The sequence below is a fragment of the Typha angustifolia genome, chromosome 13 (genome assembly GCF_048772165.1).
Source record: "Typha angustifolia cultivar Huaian chromosome 13, ASM4877216v1, whole genome shotgun sequence".
Lineage (NCBI taxonomy): Eukaryota > Viridiplantae > Streptophyta > Magnoliopsida > Poales > Typhaceae > Typha > Typha angustifolia.
The window spans coordinates 2,313,478-2,335,039 of NC_133251.1; the positions used below are offsets into that span (position 1 = coordinate 2,313,478).

The window sequence follows — 21,562 nt, forward strand, 5'->3', positions numbered from 1 at the left end:
GATGAGTACTATTAAATTTTAGCTAAGGAGATTAGCCGAGTTATTAATCGAGTTAAATTGTTAAGCTAAGTCGTCAGATTACTAAATTATTAGATAATTTTTCTCTAAAATAATTATGGGTGATGTTACTTGCTAACTACTGACATGCATGGTTATTTATAATAAAATTCCTTGTTATATAAGTCAGGTGTGAACTAAAATGGTCGTTATTTTATTTTATTAAGTTGAAAGTAAGGTCGAGATCTACGGTCGGCTCACGAGCCATGAAGCTGAAGAAGAAGCCGTATAGCCGGAGCCGAGCAAAAGGGAGAGACAGCTCGGTAGTTAAGAGTGAGTGGTGGGGCCCGAATCCAGCTGGGTTGGGCGGGGAACCGGCGGCAACCGGGTGGTGACCGCCACGTCAACAGACAGTTGGAATCTCCAAGTCGCTAGGGCTGGCGTCATCTTTCTCTACGGACACCTCCTCGGTGGTCTGACTTCCCAGGTGGGACCCGCATCCGCAAAATCCGGACGGCCACACAGCCGTTGGGCTCGGGACTTTGCCCTCCCCGACCGGTTTAAATTACGGAAATACCGCCACTCCTTCCAGCTGGAACATTTATATATATATATATATATATATATATAGTCCTATACCTTGTGACTCAGGTCAAATTCTGTAAATTTACTTACTTCCAATTTAATCATTTAATGCCCAACGGTCTAGACCAAAGTCATAAGACGATATATAATCATATGATGAAAGTATTCCCTCCCACTTGAAAAATAATACATAGAGTAAAACTATTATTTTACTATTCTAACAGTTATATTTTAATCCAAATCATAGAAGAATTAAGTGATTTAAGTATAAAAAAAATACAAGAGGTGCTTAAACCACATGGGATAATATATGGGATAATAGAATAAGGTGTGATTTTCCCTGCATATAATATCTCAATTATAATAATCATGTTATTGTATAAGTTTTTAAGAGTTTAGTTGATAAACATTGCAATCCAAAACTTGATGTCATCTCGAGAGTAACAATTTCCCTCCTGGCTCCTGTGCAAGTACGAGTAAGACCACTTTATTTTCCTGTATGTTATTTTTACCAGACTATTCTACTTACTTAGAATTAATGACTAAAATAACATTATTAAATTTTTTGTGCAAATTAATATAGCCTAACAAAATTGTCAAAATATCTCATTAAAATAAATATAATAAATTACCAAAACCCCTAAATTATATTTCTTCCCGGTTAATAATAAAATATTTGTTATATAACTATTTTATTTTGATCGTAAATATAGAAACTGATTTAGTAAAAAATAATTATAGGGAAGGGTAAACTAATTTTATGCATAAATACTAAAAGAAAAAGAAAATTTATTTAACCTTATCTTATTTATAGTACCAGAGATGCTTAAATTCCTTGTATATGATATAGTGGAATGGGCAAGTGGATAGAACTCTGTCGTCACACTAATGCTGTACCTCTTATTCTTCACCTAATGGTATTAAAATTCAACTTTCAAAGTAGAAAATTGGCATAACACCTGGGTTCATGTCATGTGCCCACCAAATTTAGACTAATGAAGGAATTGGGAAAGATGTCATCATCCACAGATGCCTCAGCCTCAACCACCTAAGCTGAGATTATTATCTCTTTCATATAATTGGATCCACAGGAATGTCTGAATCTTTTCATGCAAGTGGATCCACAGAGAATGATGGCCACTGCTGGAGAGTAACATGAGCAGAACAAGCCATGTGCTGGTTTCAACCTCATCAACTTTGTGGGCCATTAAGAATTTATCAACAAATCTAATACCTGCCAGAGAAAAATTCAAGAAATGTTAACAATTCCAAAGAGCATGATTTTAAGTTCTTTTTTTTTTTTTTCCTTTTCCAAAAAATAAATAAATAAATAAATGATGCTACAATTCTTTCTACTTGCTTTATAGAAAATCTAAGGTGCAATTAGCAAAAAAGTGAAAATACTCATCTTTCTCTCTTGTTGGAAGACTCAAAACTGTCCAAAGCTGGAAGAAGACATGTGCTCCTTTTCATGTCATGGTTCAGTGGGAACCCACATGTTTAATAATCCTAGAGGGCTCACCAAAATCTGAAGGCCAAGCAGAGTAATGGGTCCCCAAAATTAGCTATGGCCCAATCTGCATCAAAGAAGTAGATGAGAGTCAAGTAAAGAGGAGGAAAAATAAAAGCCCTTGGTAGTTCATAGACACTGCCATTGGAACCATTGGCAAACGCATGCACACCTGATTTGAGCTTAAGAATGAAACATCAGGTTCCTTTCTACATGTAGCATAAGGGGACCAACCCAGTTTACCATAAAAGAACAACAACCCAGATAGGGGATAACCCTTCATCAACTTGACTTGATTCAGGCAGCCAGAAATTTCCAGCCTTGCAACAGACAGCATCAGGTGTACCTGCTATTTCAAAATGGTCCATACATAGCTATTTGTGTTTCGAATATTAGGTTGTGATTCAAACATATCATTAATCTACAGCAGGCAAAATGCACCGCTAAGATTGACGGAAGATGCTCCTGTAATAATATCAGTAACATTATCAGAACATCAACCTGGAATGCCGCATGTATTGGATCAAAAATATCACTATAACCCAGTACTCAAGGGCCCACCAGTTTTGAGAGCCTAAACCATTAGTGAGAACTGGAGTACCAGAAGCATCGCCAGCACTAGGAATACATAGCAGAGAAAGCACAACAAGGACAAGGCCAGAAAGCAACCAAAAACCGAAAGAGATCAACAATAAAATGCATTCAGAAAGAGAAAAAGAAGTAAAAGATAAACCAGGAAACTTCCAAGATATGACCTGGGAACTTCTGTTCTGATCTGGACGCTTGCAACAATCAGCTCAGCACAAAAACAATCCTCTGAAGCAGGAGGAAAATTTAAAAAAAAAACACAGAGAAGAATTTGGATTATGAAATTCTTGCACAATTAACTTAACAACTGTCATTATCCCGTTCAAGAAGAAAGTTATCTGAAAAAAAAAAGTTATATTTTCGTTTTCCAAGTAGGTGATATGTTCTATATATACATAGAAGCACACACAATTTTCTCAGGGCCCTGAACCAAAAAGATTCCAATCATGGACCTTAAAGCTTGTGACAGCAATTTTGAAGACCTCAGGCACTGGCAAGCATCCGGATATTTCTGCAGGTACAGCTGGACCAGCTCCTACTGTTGTGGCGCTTTCACTCAGAGGGCTAGAATCACAGAAAATAGGAATACAGGCATCAAATGACAATCACTCACAAAAAAAGCAACATCAGCATATATCCCAAATCTATTTATTACACTATGTAAAAGATTGACACAGGAGGAGCAAGGAGGGATAAGGTGTCAGGAGGGAGATTGATTTCATAAGGCTAATGTGCAGTAATAGGTTTGTATGCTCACATGGTAGGATAATTATTGTGCTTCAGCAGCATTATAGTGTTCGAGACTATGCAGATCTGGCCAGCCAAACAAGTCTAAGTTAGTCAGAAAAAGGATGCAAGAACTGGGGAAGCACAACATTTTATGGGGAACTGACAAAAGTATTATGTCCGAAATCAGTGAATATGTCGTGCATATTTTCGTCTTTCTCAGTTCCTGTGGAAATCTTTTCCCTTCCAAGAAAGAAGTTAAAAAAATTATTTGGGTATTTTGGCACCATATCTATTACAGCTCCCCAATGTAACACGAGGAGCATGAAAAGTTCTATTGGCTTGTTAGTTTGCGGTTACTTATCTAATACATGCATACACACTTCCATGCTGCTTGTATCAAACTTAGTTAATTTCAAGATTTGAAAAATTGAGATTAGGATCGGAATCGGCTTTTCGAAAAAACGATACATATCGGCCGTATTGGCCGTATCGGTCGCCTAAATCGGATCGGACATTTTAATTACGTAAAATTCTAAATACCATTTGAAAATGCATAATAACTTCTAAAATTTTAAAAAAAAAAGTTCATAAAAAATAAGAAAACAATGAAAGAAAAATTATGGTGCAATAAAAATTAAAAAGAAGAAGAGATTAAAAAGAGAGTGAGTGGAAGAAAATCAAATAAAAAAAAAAAATCATATTGTAGTGAAGAAGAAGAAGAAGAAGAAGAAGAAGAAGAGAGAAGAAAAAAAGGAGAGAGTGAAAGAAATGAAAAAACTGAGAAGGAAATAAAAAATAAATTAAAAACTCATATACCAAAGTTCGTCGGAGTTAGATCTCTTCGTAAGAGAAACAATGGTTATATGGTAAGAAAAGAAAAAAAAGAAAGGAACGAAAGAAAGAGAGTAGGAGAGAGAGTGAGAAGAAAGAGTGAAAAGAGAGAGAGAGAGAGAGTTCGGATTGGGTTAGACAGATCCTATTAGAAAGCAGTAGAAGTTATTCTTACAATCAGAAGTTCATTATAAATAGCCATGAGATCATTCAATTCCATATATAATATTGTTCCACCTTACACTTCAATTTTGTGCCTTACCATTTCCTACCATTTGATGACCTTAATTTCCCTACACTTCAATTTTCCATCACAGCAAGTAGCAAAAAGATTCTGTATCCCAATAAGAAGAAAGTATTGAATTTCTGTTGTCATACTAGGATTCAGAATCACCACCCCACTTAGTTCTGATCCTCTAACTACAAAATAGAAGTAAAAGCTCAGGTGGAAGTGTTCATTTGCCAAATGAGCCAAGGCACCTAGAGGTGGTACAGGAGACAGATTTTTACCTTGTTACTTCTGAGAAATATATACAATAGGAGAATTTTCTTATACTTCCTCAACGTTAAACCAGATCATGGTGTGATACCAATATTAATCAACATTCTTTCTTCTCGAGCATTTGACCTTACCTTTTTAACACTCTCTGCTAATGATTCTTTCCTTCCATCTCATCCAACTCCATAGACACCTACAATGCCTGAACCTTCTAGAGAATCCTAATTGCACAAGGAAACCCATGATTAGCTACAAGATCAAACCCAAATAGGGTTCCCATGCTGTTAAATTTGATCTATGACCACATCATAGAGCTTCCATGCAGCTGCTGGCCCTTCAAAATTGAAAGTCCTAGCTCTGTCTCCACAAAACTACATAGATCACAAACATCTCAGTCAAAAATACCTAATACTAAGCCCTCGCCTGTCAGATAGCTCTTTAAGGATAAGATCTCTTACTTCAGTTTGGTGATATCAAAGAATGGTTTCGAAAGGAGAATATTCAGAGAATTCAACAGCATCTTCTACCTACACTACCAACATTATACTGTCAGAAACTTCTGTTGGCAAATCTAAATCCCCAACCATATTTACACTCCATTATACAGGCACAGCAGCACATAGAGCATAAAATTAATTATGCTGCAACCATGTAGTACCCTTGTCAAGCAAGAAAAGTGTACGGCACTATCACATCAGCATAACAGGTGATCCAACGAAAAAGAATTTTATGAACTAGACATGTGAGGAAATTAAATCAACATAGGAAGCTAGAGCAATGAGTAAAACCATGATTTAGAACATAGAACCAGTTGTTCATGAATACAAACAGGCAAAAGACTTTCGCTCATGTGCAGTGATAAGTTCATCAGTTCATAAAGAAAGGCCAAAGAAAAATGTCGAACAAAATTAGGGAAAAGAGAGCTTGCCATAAAGCCATAAACCTAGCTGGCAGAAAAAAGACTTTGGCTAACTCAAAAAATCAGACTTTATACAATTAGAAACAAAGGATGCTGCCTACTTGTTAAATCTACCAATGATTTGAATACAAATGCTTCTTGAAACTTACTTTATTAATAGTGGCTCATGTGCTGTAATAAGTACATCAGTAGAAACCTCCTTAAGGCGCAAATTTGCTAGATATACCTGAAAGGTCAAGCAGCAAGTCAAGCAAGTAAATCTTGTTACTTTGCTGGTTCATAGTTGCACGAAAAGTAAAAACTGAACTTACCCGCACTATGTTCTGTGCCTCCCTCCCTTGTCTTCCCTTCGAAATAGCCTGTAAACAAATTAAATAATAAACACAACATTGAAGTAAAGGTTGAAATGAACAGGAAGCCAGGTTTGGAAAGAAGCACAAATATGTACAAATTTCATGTTGTATTAAAAGAATTACAACTTCAACTCTAACATTCTCCAAAAAGTTTCTATTAGTCTCTAGACTCACTTGACAAGATACAGATTACAGAAGTCATTCATCTTCCACATAGGCATGCAACTCCACTGTCACACAACTCTTTTGACTATATCTCATATTGAGGGAAGCAGATTGGCTATGCATTTCACCCTGCAACCTATAATAATCCTATGCAAGAATCCTTATATCAACTTATGTAGCAAGTATAATGTAGTTTAAGTTAAGGTTTTCAGTATTAGGATCGGGATCGGTATTGGCTGTCCGGAAAAATGATACTTATCGACCGCTAGTATCATTTTAATTATGTAAAATTTTATATATTATTTAAAAATGCAGAAAAATTATAAAAATTTAGCACTCACATATGAAGCCTAAATTTTTTTAAAATGTATTAACTTACTTAAAATTCAAAACTTTAATAAATATCGAACTCTCTTTCTCTTTTCCCCTTTCTTAAAATTCAAAACTTACTCAAAAATTATTTACATAGATAAGTCTTCCATATTTTCTTTACTTCTTTCCGCCCCCCCCTTTCTCTCCCTTCCCCCCTCTCTCTCTCTCAGGCTCTCAGCAACTGGTGTTGCTGTTATAGGTGCGCCGTAGCACCTGCTGTTGGTTCAACGTAGCAGCAACAGTAGAGGTCGAATTAAAATCTGAAAAAAATAAAAATGCAAAAAACTCACCCGAGGTCTCCGGAGGTTAGGGTTATTGGATCTTCGTCAAAGATCAACTTAGCCGCTGGTGAAAGAGGTAAGAGAGAGAGAGAGAGAGGTAGGTGGGGGGTGGGGGGTGGGGTTCGGGTCGGATCCAACTTGTTTTGGGCAAGATCGGCTGTTTCGGCCGATACCCGATCTGTTTCCCCAGCCGAAACTGGGAACCTTAGTTCAAGTACATCTAAAATTTTGACATTAAGTAGATCCAAGAGATACTTTCGACATAATTTGATTGTTGCATTCAGTTCAACATCATACAAATATACAACATTTGTATCTTCCTAATGTGTTTTACTAGTGCCATGATGATGTAATCTTTTATGGTTCTAATTTCTAAAAGTCAGTGAAGATAAGAGACTGTGTAGCAGATTTCTTATGCATGCTGATACGATGAATTACAAAATCAAAGTTGATGTCAAGTTCCTGTCTATCTTTATCAGATGAGTTCCAGCATCACAAATGTCCATTTTAGAAGCTCTAACTTCCATCAACATGTAATGTCATTTATTGCCATAAGCCCATAAAAATCTTCATTTTCACTGTCTTGCAACTACCGAGCAAACATCTCAGAGAGCCTATCTGTAACACACTTTAAATTCTTCAGCAGATATTGTAGATGAAACTTAATCAGCATCCTCTTATCTATGTGGAACTTTCAAAATTCAAAAGCAAGTGGATGCTGACTCTTCTCGTAGTAATAGTAAGCACATGCCCCTAGGTATCAAACAATTTAAAAGAAATTGTACCCTAGGTATCAAACAATTTAAAAGAAATTGTACCAAATCTTCTTTACATATTCCATTATGTTATTACTTTGTGTGAGTACCAATACTATACTCCTAGCAAAAGGGACTTCACATATGCCACATATACAGCATGACAGCAGTGTAAATATTGCCGCTAAGTGCAGACCACAGAAACCACAGAACACACTTCCTGTAACATCACATATTCATTGACAACATTACCAGTCTACCAACTGCAGTTGTAACAACAGCAGGTGTATCTCCGTCACGTAAACCAGCTAGCTCAAGAGTACCAGAATGTTCAAGCACCTGGTTACAAGAGAAGAATTGAGTAACTTCAATTAACTAATAAAGGGTTAGAAAAAGAAACAGCGTGCAGACGACTTACCATGGCTTCCTCTGCATCTTGTTCGCTGGCAATATCACGCAGAAACCATAAAGCACTCCCATTATCTCCAACCTCATGTTTCAAATCTAGCAGCTCAATAATTAGGCTCTCATCACGACTGGGGTCCGCGAAAACTTCCTTCAAGATTCAACAGCGTATCAGCATCCGAAAGGTTTAATGTATAGAGTTAAGCAGTGTCTGATGAGTGAACCTGATGATCAGGGACGTCACGTATATTGCTCACATCCTAAATAAAAAAGAAATTTTGTATAAGTTTCCTACTTCTAGCATTGAACTATGTGTTGCAAGAAGGAAAGATAAAAGATGAAAACTTACGTGAAACCTAAGAGGAAAGCAACTAGATATAGCACCCCCAAATAGAGGCCGCTCGACACAATCATCTCCAGGCATTTTAGTGCTTCCTTGTAAACTCTAGCCGGATCTTTCCAACTACAAATCAATAAATCCACCAGACGAATCGTATAAACTCAGGATCAGCAGAATTGCATATTTCCGTCTAAAGTTTCTCTCTTTAATCAGAGAAGAAAAGCGTGATGTCTAAGCAAGAAGCTGAGTTATTTATGTAAAGAAATTCGATCGGGTCAGCTGACGAGTCGGATTGACCCGTCCCGGCAAGATGTTATAGGGCTTACCTTTCTAAAAAGGATTTTTTATTTTTTATTTTTTCTACTGTTGCAGTGAAGCGCCGCCGCCTTTACTGGCCGGATCGCCGCCTTCTTCCACCTTGGCAACCCACCCTTGGCCTACAGCTGCCTCCACACCCGCCGCTGCTGTCAGCCGATGGTGAGGAGGAGAGGAAAGGAGGGAGGGAGGGAGGTGAGGAGTTCTGGGCGGTGATTCCTTATCGGGTTGTCGGATCAAATCAAGCATCTATCGGGTTGTCGGATCAAATCAAGCATCTATCGGGTTATCGGATCCCAACAAGCATCCGTTAGTCTTCTAAACCCGTTTCCATGTCTCCTCCGTAGAGGGGAAAAGAAAACGAGAGGGAGAGGGAGAGTTCATTGACGACTCTTGGGAGAAGCCGTTCTGAGATTTCCGTCAGCAGACCTAAAAAAACAGCGGCAATCGATTGATTCATCCGGTAAATTTTATTAACTAATATGTGATTTCTTGATTTATTGTGGAATCGAATCATTCACGAGAAAAACAAACGACGTCATGATCTTCTTTTTTGCAGTCTTTGCCCTGATTCTTTCAATGTTGTTCTTTTGATCTATAAATGGAAAGAAACCAAGTATATGAACCCTAATCCTACCCGAATCGCTAAAACCTTACCAGATCGTTCGTGTTAGATGGTGTTTATCTATTTTGTATGTGTAAATTTATGTTCTTCTGTATTTATTCTGAAAACCCCATCAAGATTTTCGATGTTCGATTCAGAAAAGATCGATCTTTTGATACTTCGTGCAATCTTTGCCTAATTCATTGATGTTGTAGATCCCTTATAGAAGAGCGAAAGAGACTTACAGCTTATCTAATATTTATCTATCAATTTTAGATTTATCTCTTTATTTCGGAACCAATCAATGCTTCGAATTCCCATCAATTTCCCATTATTTCTTCCCTTTCTCCAATTCTTAGATTTCTAATGGAAGAACAAACGAGAAAAATCCTATATTCTTATCGCATCACTTGCAGGATTGAAGTAAAAAGGGGACAGAAGGAAGAAGAAGATGTCGGGCCAAAGCCAGAGGTTAAACGTGGTACCTACTGTGACAGTGCTTGGTATGGTGAAGGCCCGGCTTGTGGGTGCTACCCGTGGGCACGCCCTCCTCAAGAAGAAGAGTGATGCCCTCACCGTCCAATTCCGTGCCATCCTTAAGAAGATTGTCACTGCCAAGGAGTCCATGGGCGACATCATGCGTGCCTCCTCCTTCTCCCTCACCGAGGCAAAGTATGTTGCTGGTGATAATGTCCGCCACGTTGTCCTCGAGTCCGTCCGCTCTGCCTCTATTCGTGTCCGCTCACGCCAGGATAATGTTGCTGGTGTTAAACTTCCCCGCTTTGAGCATTTTGTTGACCCTGCTGCTGCTGACTCCCGTGGTGACCTCACAGGCCTTGCTCGTGGCGGGCAACAAATCCAGGCTTGCCGTGCTGCACATGTTAAAGCCATTGAGGTCCTCGTCGAGCTGGCATCACTTCAAACCTCATTCCTTACTCTCGATGAGGCAATCAAGACCACCAACCGTAGGGTTAATGCATTGGAGAATGTCGTTAAGCCACGGCTTGAAAACACCATTAAGTACATTAAAGCAGAGCTTGATGAGCTTGAGCGTGAGGATTTCTTCCGCCTAAAGAAGATCCAAGGATTCAAGAAAAGGGAGGTTGAGCGCCAACTCCAGGCTGCCAGGCAGTTTGCAGAGGAGCAGTTTGCAGAGAAGATTTCACTCAAGAAGGGGATCTCGATCAATTCCGCACACAATATGCTTGTGGCAGGGGCCGAGAAGGATGAGGACATCATCTTCTGATGATGCTAGTTCAGCAAAATCTTTGTGATGAAGTGTAGGTTGGTATGTACCATGGATTGTGTGATTTCTTTCTTTCATGAATAAGGCTTTTACACCAATTGCTTATATAGCTTTATGGTGTATAAAAGTTCTACAATTAGAGGATTTTGATGGTTAATTGCATGTTCTACAGTTCTGGTTTCCATTCTTTTCTTATTTACATGTATTGATATTTATCTATGAGACATTGTGTATTGCTATTTGCGACAGGAGAAATAATCAGACTAGTTCCCATATCAGTTATGTTTCTTTGTTCTGCATAGTTATCTGGTTTGGTTTTCACTGTCTGGTTGTTTGCTGAAAAATTGGCTCTGCTATTGCTAAACTATTTCTCAGGTTCTAGTATATTTAGAGAGTGGAGCCTGACAAACTACATATGTGGACAAGCACACCTTCACTTTGACCTTCTCATGCTCTATTAGTTTTTAATATTTCTCACATTCACATTCTTATCATGATTGGTGTTTATTTGTTTACTTCTTGATATGTTTTATTTATCATCTTCTTGACTTTTTTTTGGTGGCGTTGTTGTCATAGAAAAGCAATTGTAGCTTTTCCTGGTGGAGTTTGAGCACAACTTTTATTTTTTGTTGCTCGCTATCTGCAACTCAGCCTACCTCAGTCAATTTATTTATGTATTTATGCTCTGCTGTGCTAACATTCTCTTTTGCATTTTCTTATTTGAAGTTAATTGTAGTTTCTTTTACAAGCATTCATTATATATGATGAAAGAGATGTGAATTCTTAAATGAAGGAGAAACACTTCATACTCTTCGACATGGAGTTTGAGCTTATTGGATTGCTGACCTATATTCTGGGTTTGCTTTTGCATTTATCATCCTGGACAATTGCATTCATTTTACTTTTCCATCTCTAAGCACTTGACACTGTTGACTTCTTTTGAACTTGTGAGATCTGGTAATCTGCGATTAGCATGTGGAACAATAAATGAATGTCTGCCTGCTTGATGAACTATTTTCTTTGTTGTACTTCTGCAGAAATATTGGTATTAAGTTGACACTTCTTACTACTCTTCTCTATTTCAATTGCCATGAAGCAAAGGAGAGGAGAATGGCTTACAATGTGTAATTTTATGTAATCAGGAATTCTTATCAGCAGTCATCATTTATGGCATACACTTTGTGGACTGGCTTAGGAGTTTCTTTGAGAGCTCTTTGTGGAGACTTGTCTCTTGCTCTAGTGTGTTGTGTAAACCAACCCTTCAGAGATCAGCAAAATGGTCTACCACTGGGATAAGAGTATTATTGATAGAGAGATAAATTCAATTATCATTTTTAAATTCACGCAATTTAACCTTCACCACTCATCAAGCAACTTAAGTGGTATTTTTAATTTGAAAAAAAAATGAGAATTTAATTGTTTGTCAATTAAACTGATGTTGTTAAAATTCAAACTCAAGAAACAAGCATGAATAGCTAGCTATAAATCTACCATTGTATTCTAGATACTTTTATAGTTTCTACTATGATATTTTGATTACTGGCAATTTAAAACCAAGACGAGGGTTTCAAATAAAACAGGATTAACACCTTAGGAGATGATAAGGACTTGAGAACATTTTGTGTATTAGATTCAAGGAATGGGGTATTTTCGTCATTTCGCTCTATTCCAACTTCGAAAAACCCTAGACTCAGAACCCCGGGGTACGGGAGACTTGCTTCCCTCCTCCCTTTCCCTTCGCGTCTCTCTCCGTCTCCCCCTTTCCTTTCTCGCGGGAAGTGGGGAGGTATAATTTATCGAGAGAAAAGCTTCTGAAATAATGGAAGCAAGCTTCTCTCTTGGAATCATGGCCAGGTGAAATCATCACTCTCATGTTAAGTTTATGATTCCTCTCGTCTTTTTGAAAATTTTCGTCTCAGAATTCGGTTTGAATCCAAAAACAACCCCAAAGTTCCGATTTTTATTACCTGCCCGGTAACTAGATAGCAAGAAAGTAGCAAAAATGTCTTCAAAGTGGCGAGCTTTGCAGCACAAGCACCGATACAGTTACACTTCCGTGGTGTTCCCAAGCTCCTTTCTTGAAACTGTAAATCTGGTACCCTTAGAGATCATTTCCTCCTTGGATTTCTTTGCCCAATTGAAGCATTTGATCTCTCTCACCTCCACTTACTCTCAAGTCACCGCGGTGAAGGACCTCACCTCCGCCTTCACCCAATTGCTATCCACCCCGGAACTCTCCGATGAGATTGTATGGAAGGCCACTAGGCTTTATTTGGAAATCCTCTTTCTTGAGAACTCTCTCCCATTACACCGCACGCTGATTTCGGCACTAACCAAGAGCAGGAAGTTATTTTCCATGATTGCTAGCTGTTTTGCATTGCTTTGTGAGGAATATGGCGGCTCAGATAAGAAAAATGGGAAAAGAAGGTTCTTGGTTTGTCGGGCAGCTCTGTCTTTAATTGGTTATCCAAAGTTGGGATTTTTGAATGAGGCGGTGGAGAAATGTGCTCATGTGGTGGCAATGGATGTTGCGATTGGGCTGGCGGGCGTGATTTCAGAGATTGAGAGCGGTTCACGCCCCTCGCCAGCTGTTATGGAGCAGTGCCAAGATGCTATGTCTTGCTTGTACTACTTGCTTCAGCGGTATCCAGCCAATTTTGTTGGCACAGAGGAAGGTTCAAGTGTGTTTAAGAGTGTTATAGGAACAATATTAAGCGTTTTGAAGTCGTCAGCCTTTTCAAGGGACTGTCTTGTGGCCTCCGGTGTGAGCTTCTGTGCAGCAATTCAAGTTTTCATGAAGCCTGAGGAGCTTTTCCGATTCATTTCAAATGGGTTCTTTGATATTTGTGATGGTGATGAAGGTGTTGGCGACTTGGGTGTGAAGAAGGTGTTTCCTGATGGAGATTTGAGTTTGGAAATCAGAGATTTATCAGTGTTAAGTAGGCTTTGTTTGATTAGAGGGATACTAACTGCTATTCCAAGGAGTGTTCTCAATATGCACCAGTTACATTATTCTGGTGGATCTTTGCAGACTATATTATATAATGGGATTCTGCCTGAGCTCTGCAAGTATTGCGAGAACCCCATTGATAGCCATTTCAATTTCCATGCTCTTACAGTGACACAGATCTGTTTGCAGCAGATAAAAACATCCTTATTAGCAGGTCTTACTGACTTCTCTAGAGATTATGACCCCCTTTCAGAAGATATGATCTTCCGTATATTGAGGATCATATGGAATAATCTGGAAGATCCTTTGAGTCAAACAGTGAAGCAAGTGCATCTCATATTTGATCTTCTCTTGGATATTGATTCATCTCTTCCATCGGTGGATGATAACAACAGGAATAAGTTATTTCTGAGTAAGATTGCAGGGGACCTGCTGCGCCTGGGACCCCGTTGCAAAGGCAGATATATTCCCTTAGCTTCTCTCACCAAGCGCATGGGTGCAAAGAGCCTCCTAAGTTTGAATCATAACCTTCTTTTTGAAACAATTTATGCTTATGTAGATGATGATGTTTGCTGTGCGGTCACATCATTTTTAAAATGCTACCTTGAGTGCTTACGTGATGAATGTTGGAAGGATTGTGGTATTGAGAAAGGATATGATGCTTTCCGAGAGCTATGCCTGCCCCCTTTAATGCAGGGACTTATATCTGGCCATTCAAAACTCCGGTCTAACTTGAATTCTTATGCTCTTCCAGTTATTATTGAGGTTGACATGGATAGCATATTTCCGATGCTTGCATTTATTTCAGTTGGGCCAATCATAGTGGAGAGCAAATATAGAGCAGATGTAAGGATTGAACAGTGTATAGCTGCATTGGTTTCCCTGCTTAAGGTGTCACGAATGCTTGCTCTTATTGATGGGGATATTGATTTAGACCCTGATCAGCAGACTGATACTGAACGTTTTGCTGTTGTGTCTATCAAAGGAATTAATGTTAAAGTGTGCGTTGAGTGGTTTGTTTTGGCCCTCACACATTCTGATGAAAGCCTACGAATAGATGCTGCTGAATCTCTTTTTTTGAACCCCAAGACATCAAGTCTTCCATCCTCCTTGGAGCTCAGCTTGATGAAAGTGGCAGTTCCATTAAATATGCGTTGTAGCTCAACAGCTTTTCAGATGAAGTGGACTAGTCTGTTTCGTAAGTTCTTCGCTAGAGTTCGAACAGCATTGGAGAGACAGGTAAAGCAAGGACTGTGGCTTCCGATTCCTTGCTCTGTTGTAAAAGATGGTAAGTTTGGTGATTGCATCAGGGACGTGGTCTGCAGGTCTGAGGATCTTTTCCAATTTATGAAGTGGCTGAGTTCCTTTCTCTTCTACTCCTGTTACCCTTCTGCTCCATATGAGAGGAAAACCATGGCCATGGAACTTATTCTTATAATGATTGATGTCTGGCCTACAAATGTGCCTCCAGGAAATCATGATCTCTCACCCTATAGTGAAGGTATTACATCACCAGATTCCACACTATCATTAGTAGGATCAATAATCGATAGTTGGGATAGACTAAGAGAAAATTCTTTTCGCATTCTCTTATGCTTCCCTACACCACTTCCTGGAATTTCCTCATATGGTTCCATTAATGATCTGATCAGGTGGGCAAAAGACCTGGTACTCAGCCCACGTGTCCGAGAAAGTGATGCTGGTGCATTGACCTTACGGCTTGTATTCAAGAAGTATGTAGTAGATCTTGGTTATGTTCAGGATTCTGGTCATACTGATTTCTGCAGTGCTGAATCTGGAGATGAACAAATTGCTGTGCATGGAAATCCTGTTGTACAGTACATCTGTTCGCTTGTTGAATGGTTACGTGCTGTAGTTGAAGAGGGCGAAAGAGATCTTTCTGAAGCATGTAAGAACAGTTTTGTTCATGGCATTTTGCTTACACTTCGGTATACATTTGAGGAGTTGGATTGGAACTCCGAAGCAGTTCAATCAAGTAGTTCCGAAATGAGGGTTCTATTGGAGAAGCTTCTTGAACTTATTATGCGAGTGACTTCTTTGGCGCTATGGGTAGTTTCGTCAGATGCATGGTATATGCCATATGATATGGAAGATATGATTGATGATGTTCCATATATGTCAGATCTACTGAGTGAGATAGATCAACCTGATTCCTCATTAAAACCAACAGACAAAAGTTTGAAACCTGACAACAATTCCAGACCAGCAGAACATGTTGTTATGGTTGGGTGTTGGCTTGCTATGAAGGAGGTATGGATGACTTCTAATTAGGTTTTCACTCATCTGCTATATTTTTTACTTCTTATTTTGAATTATTTTAATTTTGAATAAGCTCTTTGTTTTTTCTTTGTCACATATAAATTCAGAATTTTTTGTTCTCTTTTTTCCTCAGATTTGATAGGATGTGTTATAGTTCTTAACAAGGTTTGCCATAGTACATGATCATTTTTATTGAGACTGTCGTCTTATCTCATTGAAAGTTCCTTGTGAGCAAATTATGGGTGACCTAACACAAGGCTGTTATCAATTTTACATAACTTAACCCTCTTACTGGAGGCTGATTCCACAGCACCATTTGGGTGCATTGGCCAAGCCTTTTAATTACTTTTTGTGTATTTTAGAGTATTTGTTTAACAGAGACTCAATGTGGAAAGTTGTGAGTTTCAGTTAGATATCGATTGCTTAATCCTTTGCTAGAATTCCATAACAGAATATATTCTCTTTTTCAGGTCAGTCTTCTTTTTGGGACCATTATTAGGAAAGTTCCGCTGCCTAGCTGCACACATTCAAATTTATCTACTCATGATTGTTCCGCTAAGAAGACCGATGAAACAGAGAAAATGACCACAAATGAAATGCTTGATTTGGTACAACTAGAAGATATGGGGAACCATTTTTTGCGAGTTCTTCTTAAAATGAAGCATAATGGTGCAATTGATAAGACGAGGGCTGGCTTCACTGCTCTTTGTAATCGACTCCTTTGCTCAAATGACTCAAGGTATCTTTTAGGTGATTAAAATTGGCTCTTCTTATTTGGTCTCCCAAGGGAACTCTTTTGATATTCTTGCATATATGTAAAAGATTATCTGGTGTAGTACTATTAATTACTTTTCTGAAATTGAATGTTCCATGGTGGATGTTCTGAATATTTCTTTGAGTTCTATGTTAGTGTTTCGTATGAAAGTATGTGTATGAAAATATCAAGAATGTGTAGTATTTATAATTAACTATTTTGGGAGTATGTGTTTGCAATACACAGATAATTATTGTTCTTAAACCATATTTATATACGATATTGCCCTGAGGAGAACTTTTCCCTTTGCCAGGCTCTGTAAGATGACTGACTTGTGGATGGAACAGCTGATGGATAGGACCATTGCCAAAGGGCAAACAGTGGATGATTTATTGAGGAGGAGTGCAGGAATTCCTGCTGCTTTTATTGCCCTTTTCCTGGCAGAGCCAGAAGGAACACCAAAAAAGTTGCTTCCTAGAGCATTAGAATGGGTGATAGGAATAGCTAACATGTCTCTGCTAAATACATGTGAACGTGGCAGCTTTAAGACAGAAATTACGCACAAGGAGTTACATGAAAATCTGGATGATTCACTATGGGAAAATATAGCAGGTTCACATGCAAAACAGAAGGCCTCTAAGATCCGAGATGAAGGTGTAGTCCCTACTGTGCATGCATTCAACATACTCAGGGCTGCTTTTAATGACACAAATTTAGCGGCAGATACGTCAGGATTTTGTGCAGAGGCTATGGTAGTTTCAATAAGCTCATTTTCGTCCCCTTACTGGGAAGTACGGAATGCTGCCTGTCTTGCATACACTGCATTGCTTCGGCGCATGATTGGATTCCTTAATGTGCAGAAACGTGAATCTGCACGAAGATCATTAACTGCGCTGGAATTCTTCCACAGGTAATATTTCCAGATTTGCATATTAAACTTTTTGCAGCATGAAGATCTTTCCTTTGCTTCCGGTATAAGTATTTGAAATTGTTTTTGACTTTCTTGGTATCACATGTTTAAGTTTTGAGCCTTTGAAACTACTTTATTCTTGTTTTTGGAACTTGTAACAGTATAAAGATGCCAGTCATTGCTTCTAAATCTGTCTTGTTAAGAGGTAAAGACAAAGTATGAACAGGAGTGGAAATTCTTCTTTCCTAATGGAGGAGAACTTTAATCTCCTTGTTAGATATATACTTCTAAATGATAATTTACATGAAAATATATTAATATGATTCAGACTTGTCTAATAAAGGCCACCTAGTGGGAGTAATTTCATTCGCAAATTGTTTCCTTTAAAGGAGGGGAAGACCAAAACTAACAGGTAAGAAATGGTATGACAGTGCTTGAGTTGGAACAAGATGATGCACTAATTAGAGATAAGTGCAGAAAGAGTATCCCTATTGCTGAACTGAAATAGTCGGAACTGAACGCTCGGTGAAAAAAAAAAATTTGTTGTATCTTTCCAGCTTGTAAACATGCTACTGCATGGATCTGATGGTACAAAATGTTTTGGAGAATAGTCCTGTAAGATTTGGCATTTGCAAAAGTATATCTTTCAATCTTCATTAAATGACACAAAATGTTTTTCAGAGAACTTTTCCACTTTTGATTTGACATTGGAGCTGGTCGAGCCAGGCCATCGCATCATATTATAAAAGTACAGAGATATCTGCTACTTTCTGTCTTAACATTAATCTTGTCTCTATTATATGTGATGAATGTTTACTCTTGTGGGAAGTGTTTAAAAAGTGTCTAAATAACATGGTCGAGTCTCTACATGCTTTTTTACATTTTGTTGAACTGGGATCTGACATGCTCTCTCATGTAGGTTCCCAGCTCTACATCCTTTTCTTTTCAGTGAACTGAAGATTGCGACTGAACTACTTGGAAATGGGTTTTCTGGGGATATGGAATCAAACATTGCAAAAGCCATACATCCTAGCTTGTGGCCCATTCTAATTCTTCTATCCAGGCTGAAACCTTCTCTAATCAGTAGCGGAACAAATGATGCACTGGATCCCTTCTTCTTTATGCCTTTCATTCAAAGATGTGCCACTCAAAGTAACCTCCGAGTTCGAGTTCTTGCATCAAAGGCTTTAACTGGTTTAATATCTAATGAGAAACTTCTAGATGTTATCAATGAGGTGGCTAATAGTTTGCCTCAGGAAAGACATACGGCAATGAGCAATGGACATGTATTTGCACCTGCACCTGTTTCATTTAACTCGATTCATGGGCATTTGTTGCAATTGTCTTCTCTTCTTAATAGCAACTGCCGAAATCTAACTGATATCACCAAGAAAGAACAGATTCTTGGCAGATTGATCCAGGTACTCTCCAATTGTTCATGGCTTGGCAGCACTAAAACATGCCATTGCCCTACCATAAATAGCTCATTCTTAAGGGTATTAGATCTGATGCTTGATATTGCGAGAACAGCAGGCACAACAAGACATACTTCTACCATCCGAACTCTTCTACTTGAATTATCATCTCAATGCTTAGACACTGAAACATGTTCTGGATTAGCATTCCATGATCCAAACAAAATTGAGCTTCGGAAACAAGCAGCTATGTCGTATTTTAATTTCTTGTCCGAAGAAATTAATGAAGCTCCTGAGGAAGATTTTCTGCTAGAGAGATTTAATCTGTCAACTTCGAACTTGTCAGGGAGGTCTGAACTGGAGCTTTCTCTCTCTGAATTTCATGGAAGGATCACATCTTGTATCTCAGATTCTACATATGAAGTCAGAGTTGCAACATTAAAGAGGCTTCTTCAGCTGGCAAAGTCTGTGAAACCTGGTGATGACAAAGGCATTTTATTCAATTGGGCTAAGACTAATCTACAGTCTACGCTAATGAACCTGCTAGTTGTGGAAGAGAACCCAAAATGTGTTTATTATATTTTAAAGATTATCTTCTCATGGAATAGTCAACTTGATGAACCTCCCGACATGCAATGTGGGAAGCCTGTTAATTTGGGGCACGATTGTGATGCAGTATTTTGTTTTTGGAACAGATTAGTTCATTTGAACAACACTATGAGGCGCTCAAAGACTAGAGAAATTATTCTCTGCTGCATGGCTATATGTGTGAAACACTTTGTAATGTTGCTTAGGAGCTCTATTTCCATCTATCAGTCTCAAACAAAAGAAGAGACCGCTAGTGACTCCAGCAGAGCCAACCACAATGAGAGATTGACCAGAGCTGTTGGAAGTATTCATTCTTTTATCAATCTAGTTAAGAGTCATAGTGCACCATCTGTTCCTGTGAATATGCGGAAAGCAGCAGCAGAAGCCATAGTGGCATCTAGGTTGCTGGAGGAAGCCACATATGTTGCTTCTTTTGTGTCCAACAGCTACGTCTTATTAGAATTCGATGTGCCTGATATTGTGGAGAGATGGTCACAGTCCAATATGGTGGAATTTATTAATATCTATGCTTGCAGGATAATGGACTTGTGGTTCACATGTATCCAGCTGTTAGAGGATGAAGATGTAGGGCTAAGGCAAAGACTTGCAAAGGATGTTCAGAAGTACGTAATCTCCAAAGTATCAAATAAGAATTTGTGCCATGATGTTGTACCTACACAAGTGGATCGGGTTATTGAATTAAGCTTTGATTTTCTATCTTCAGCTTTTGGCCACTGGCTAGAGTACCTGAATTACTTATCAAGATGGATTTTAAATACTGCTAGTTCTTTCAATTCCAGTGGAGATTTAGTTCGGCAGATATTTGATAGAGAAATAGATAACCATCATGAAGAGAAGATGTTAATTTGCCAAATCTGTTGCTCTCATTTAGAAAAGCTTTCAGTATCTAGATATAAGACTGGTTATCCTCATAATGAGGGCTTGATTGAGAGCAACATTGAGTCGTTCCTCCAGAATTGGCGAGAAAGATTCTTGGGCCAACTGATGTCATCTGCTAGCAGCTATCTCGAGAGTGAAGGAAGAACAGACTGGATTGGAGGCATAGGCAACCATAAAGATGTTTTTATATCAGTATATGCAAATTTGCTTGGCCTTTTTGCTCTCTCACAGTGCACACCTGAAGGATATGCTACCTCCGAACAGTTAAGTGATGCCAATAAGCTTTACTTTTTGGAGCATTCCAAACTAAGAAGAATCATCACTCCATTTCTTAGAAATCCTTTAGTCTCTAACCTGTACCTTCGAGTGATGCAATCTCATGAAAAGTTGTTTGGGGTTGTCCACACCCAACAATGTCATGAAGATTCTTCAGTCCCGAATGGTTTTGATCCTTATTTCCTTCTCAGGCAACACCAATTTGTATGATTTTTCCCATTTTCTTCTGTCAGTTCTTAATTTTTGAAGTGTAAAACAAATCAAAGCAGTAGATAATGGAGCATGTGAGAGAGTTTCAGGTGGTTGATTATCTTTGAATCATAGCCTGCCTCTCGAAGAGTTATACAGGTTATTATTGTCAATCAAGATTGTTCAGTCAGTGATGGTTTGTCCTCATTTTTGTGTTTGCGACTACACTTTGTATGATTTTCTTTGCTATTTTTCTTGTCAATTATTATCTTTAAACTGGGAAAAAGAAAATCCAATCACTATATAGTGTGACAATAGTTCATGTGATAGTATTTGATTCATAGACTTGTCTTTCAGAGGGAACTGTACCGATGGCAATTTTGCCAATTCATGCAGTTTTGTATGAGTAGTTTTTAGATTATCTAACATTAGATGCAGTAAAAATACTGGTGGTGTTGATCTATTTTGTTGTTTGAATCATCCATTACAGTTTGCCATTTAAATCAGTCAGGATAATCCCAAAATGAATGCTTAGGTCTTGCACTGAGTGTATTACACAATGTTCAATTAGTACAGATACATACGATAGGCTTATATCGAAGTATCAAACAATGTCCTGAGAAAAAAAATTATATGTAAAGTGAGCTAATAATAACTAGTAGGCAGCCTAAATATCACATTTCAAAATGTGCATCGAGGAAGCAAAGAGGTGCAAAATTCAACTTTTCCATTGCCGGGATTTGAACCCGGGTCGCCTGGGTGAAAGCCAGGTATCCTAACCGGACTAGACGACAATGGATTTTTGA

The 21,562-nt window shown here is 38.4% G+C and overlaps 3 protein-coding genes and 1 non-coding gene across 4 annotated transcripts; 2 read left to right on the forward strand and 2 right to left on the reverse strand.

Moving 5' to 3' along the window:
- Positions 1–2,923: 2,923 nt before the first annotated feature.
- On the reverse strand, positions 2,924–8,826 carry LOC140773660 (uncharacterized). The gene is made up of 8 exons (XM_073116341.1): positions 8,656–8,826; positions 8,339–8,452; positions 8,214–8,249; positions 8,003–8,140; positions 7,837–7,923; positions 5,970–6,017; positions 5,808–5,884; positions 2,924–3,244 (listed from the first exon to the last, which is right to left on the reverse strand). Exons 2-8 carry the CDS (start codon positions 8,411–8,413, stop codon positions 3,097–3,099), a joined length of 609 nt encoding a protein of 202 aa, XP_072972442.1. The 5' UTR covers positions 8,414–8,452; positions 8,656–8,826; the 3' UTR covers positions 2,924–3,096.
- Positions 8,827–8,958: 132 nt separating this feature from the next.
- On the forward strand, positions 8,959–10,769 carry LOC140773659 (V-type proton ATPase subunit D). Its single transcript, XM_073116340.1, has 2 exons — positions 8,959–9,107; positions 9,665–10,769. The coding sequence occupies exon 2, from the start codon at positions 9,700–9,702 to the stop codon at positions 10,492–10,494; it is 795 nt and encodes a 264-aa protein (XP_072972441.1). The 5' UTR covers positions 8,959–9,107; positions 9,665–9,699; the 3' UTR covers positions 10,495–10,769.
- Positions 10,770–12,155: 1,386 nt separating this feature from the next.
- On the forward strand, positions 12,156–21,043 carry LOC140773041 (uncharacterized). Its single transcript, XM_073115374.1, has 4 exons — positions 12,156–15,715; positions 16,195–16,463; positions 16,792–17,388; positions 18,308–21,043. Exons 1-4 carry the CDS (start codon positions 12,497–12,499, stop codon positions 20,775–20,777), a joined length of 6,555 nt encoding a protein of 2,184 aa, XP_072971475.1. The 5' UTR covers positions 12,156–12,496; the 3' UTR covers positions 20,778–21,043.
- A 438-nt stretch (positions 21,044–21,481) lies between these two features.
- Positions 21,482–21,555, reverse strand: TRNAE-UUC (transfer RNA glutamic acid (anticodon UUC)). The gene has a single exon. It is a non-coding gene; the product is annotated as a tRNA-Glu (tRNA).
- Positions 21,556–21,562: the final 7 nt, after the last annotated feature.

Bases quoted from the DNA above. Each gene is read 5' to 3' on its own strand.
- LOC140773660 (XM_073116341.1), bottom strand. From the start codon at position 8,413: ATGCCTGGAGATGATTGTGTCGAGCGGCCTCTATTTGGGGGTGCTATA. The intron at 7,924-8,002 runs GTAAGTCGTCTG...TCTTGTAACCAG, and splicing joins AAGATGCAGAGGAAGCCATG to GTGCTTGAACATTCTGGTAC. The intron at 3,245-5,807 runs GTAAGTTTCAAG...CTGTGATTCTAG, and splicing joins CATGAGCCACTATTAATAAA to CCCTCTGAGTGAAAGCGCCA.
- LOC140773659 (XM_073116340.1), top strand. From the start codon at position 9,700: ATGTCGGGCCAAAGCCAGAGGTTAAACGTGGTACCTACTGTGACAGTG.
- LOC140773041 (XM_073115374.1), top strand. From the start codon at position 12,497: ATGTCTTCAAAGTGGCGAGCTTTGCAGCACAAGCACCGATACAGTTAC. The intron at 15,716-16,194 runs GTATGGATGACT...TCTCTTTTTCAG, and splicing joins GTTGGCTTGCTATGAAGGAG to GTCAGTCTTCTTTTTGGGAC. The intron at 16,464-16,791 runs GTATCTTTTAGG...TCCCTTTGCCAG, and splicing joins CTTTGCTCAAATGACTCAAG to GCTCTGTAAGATGACTGACT.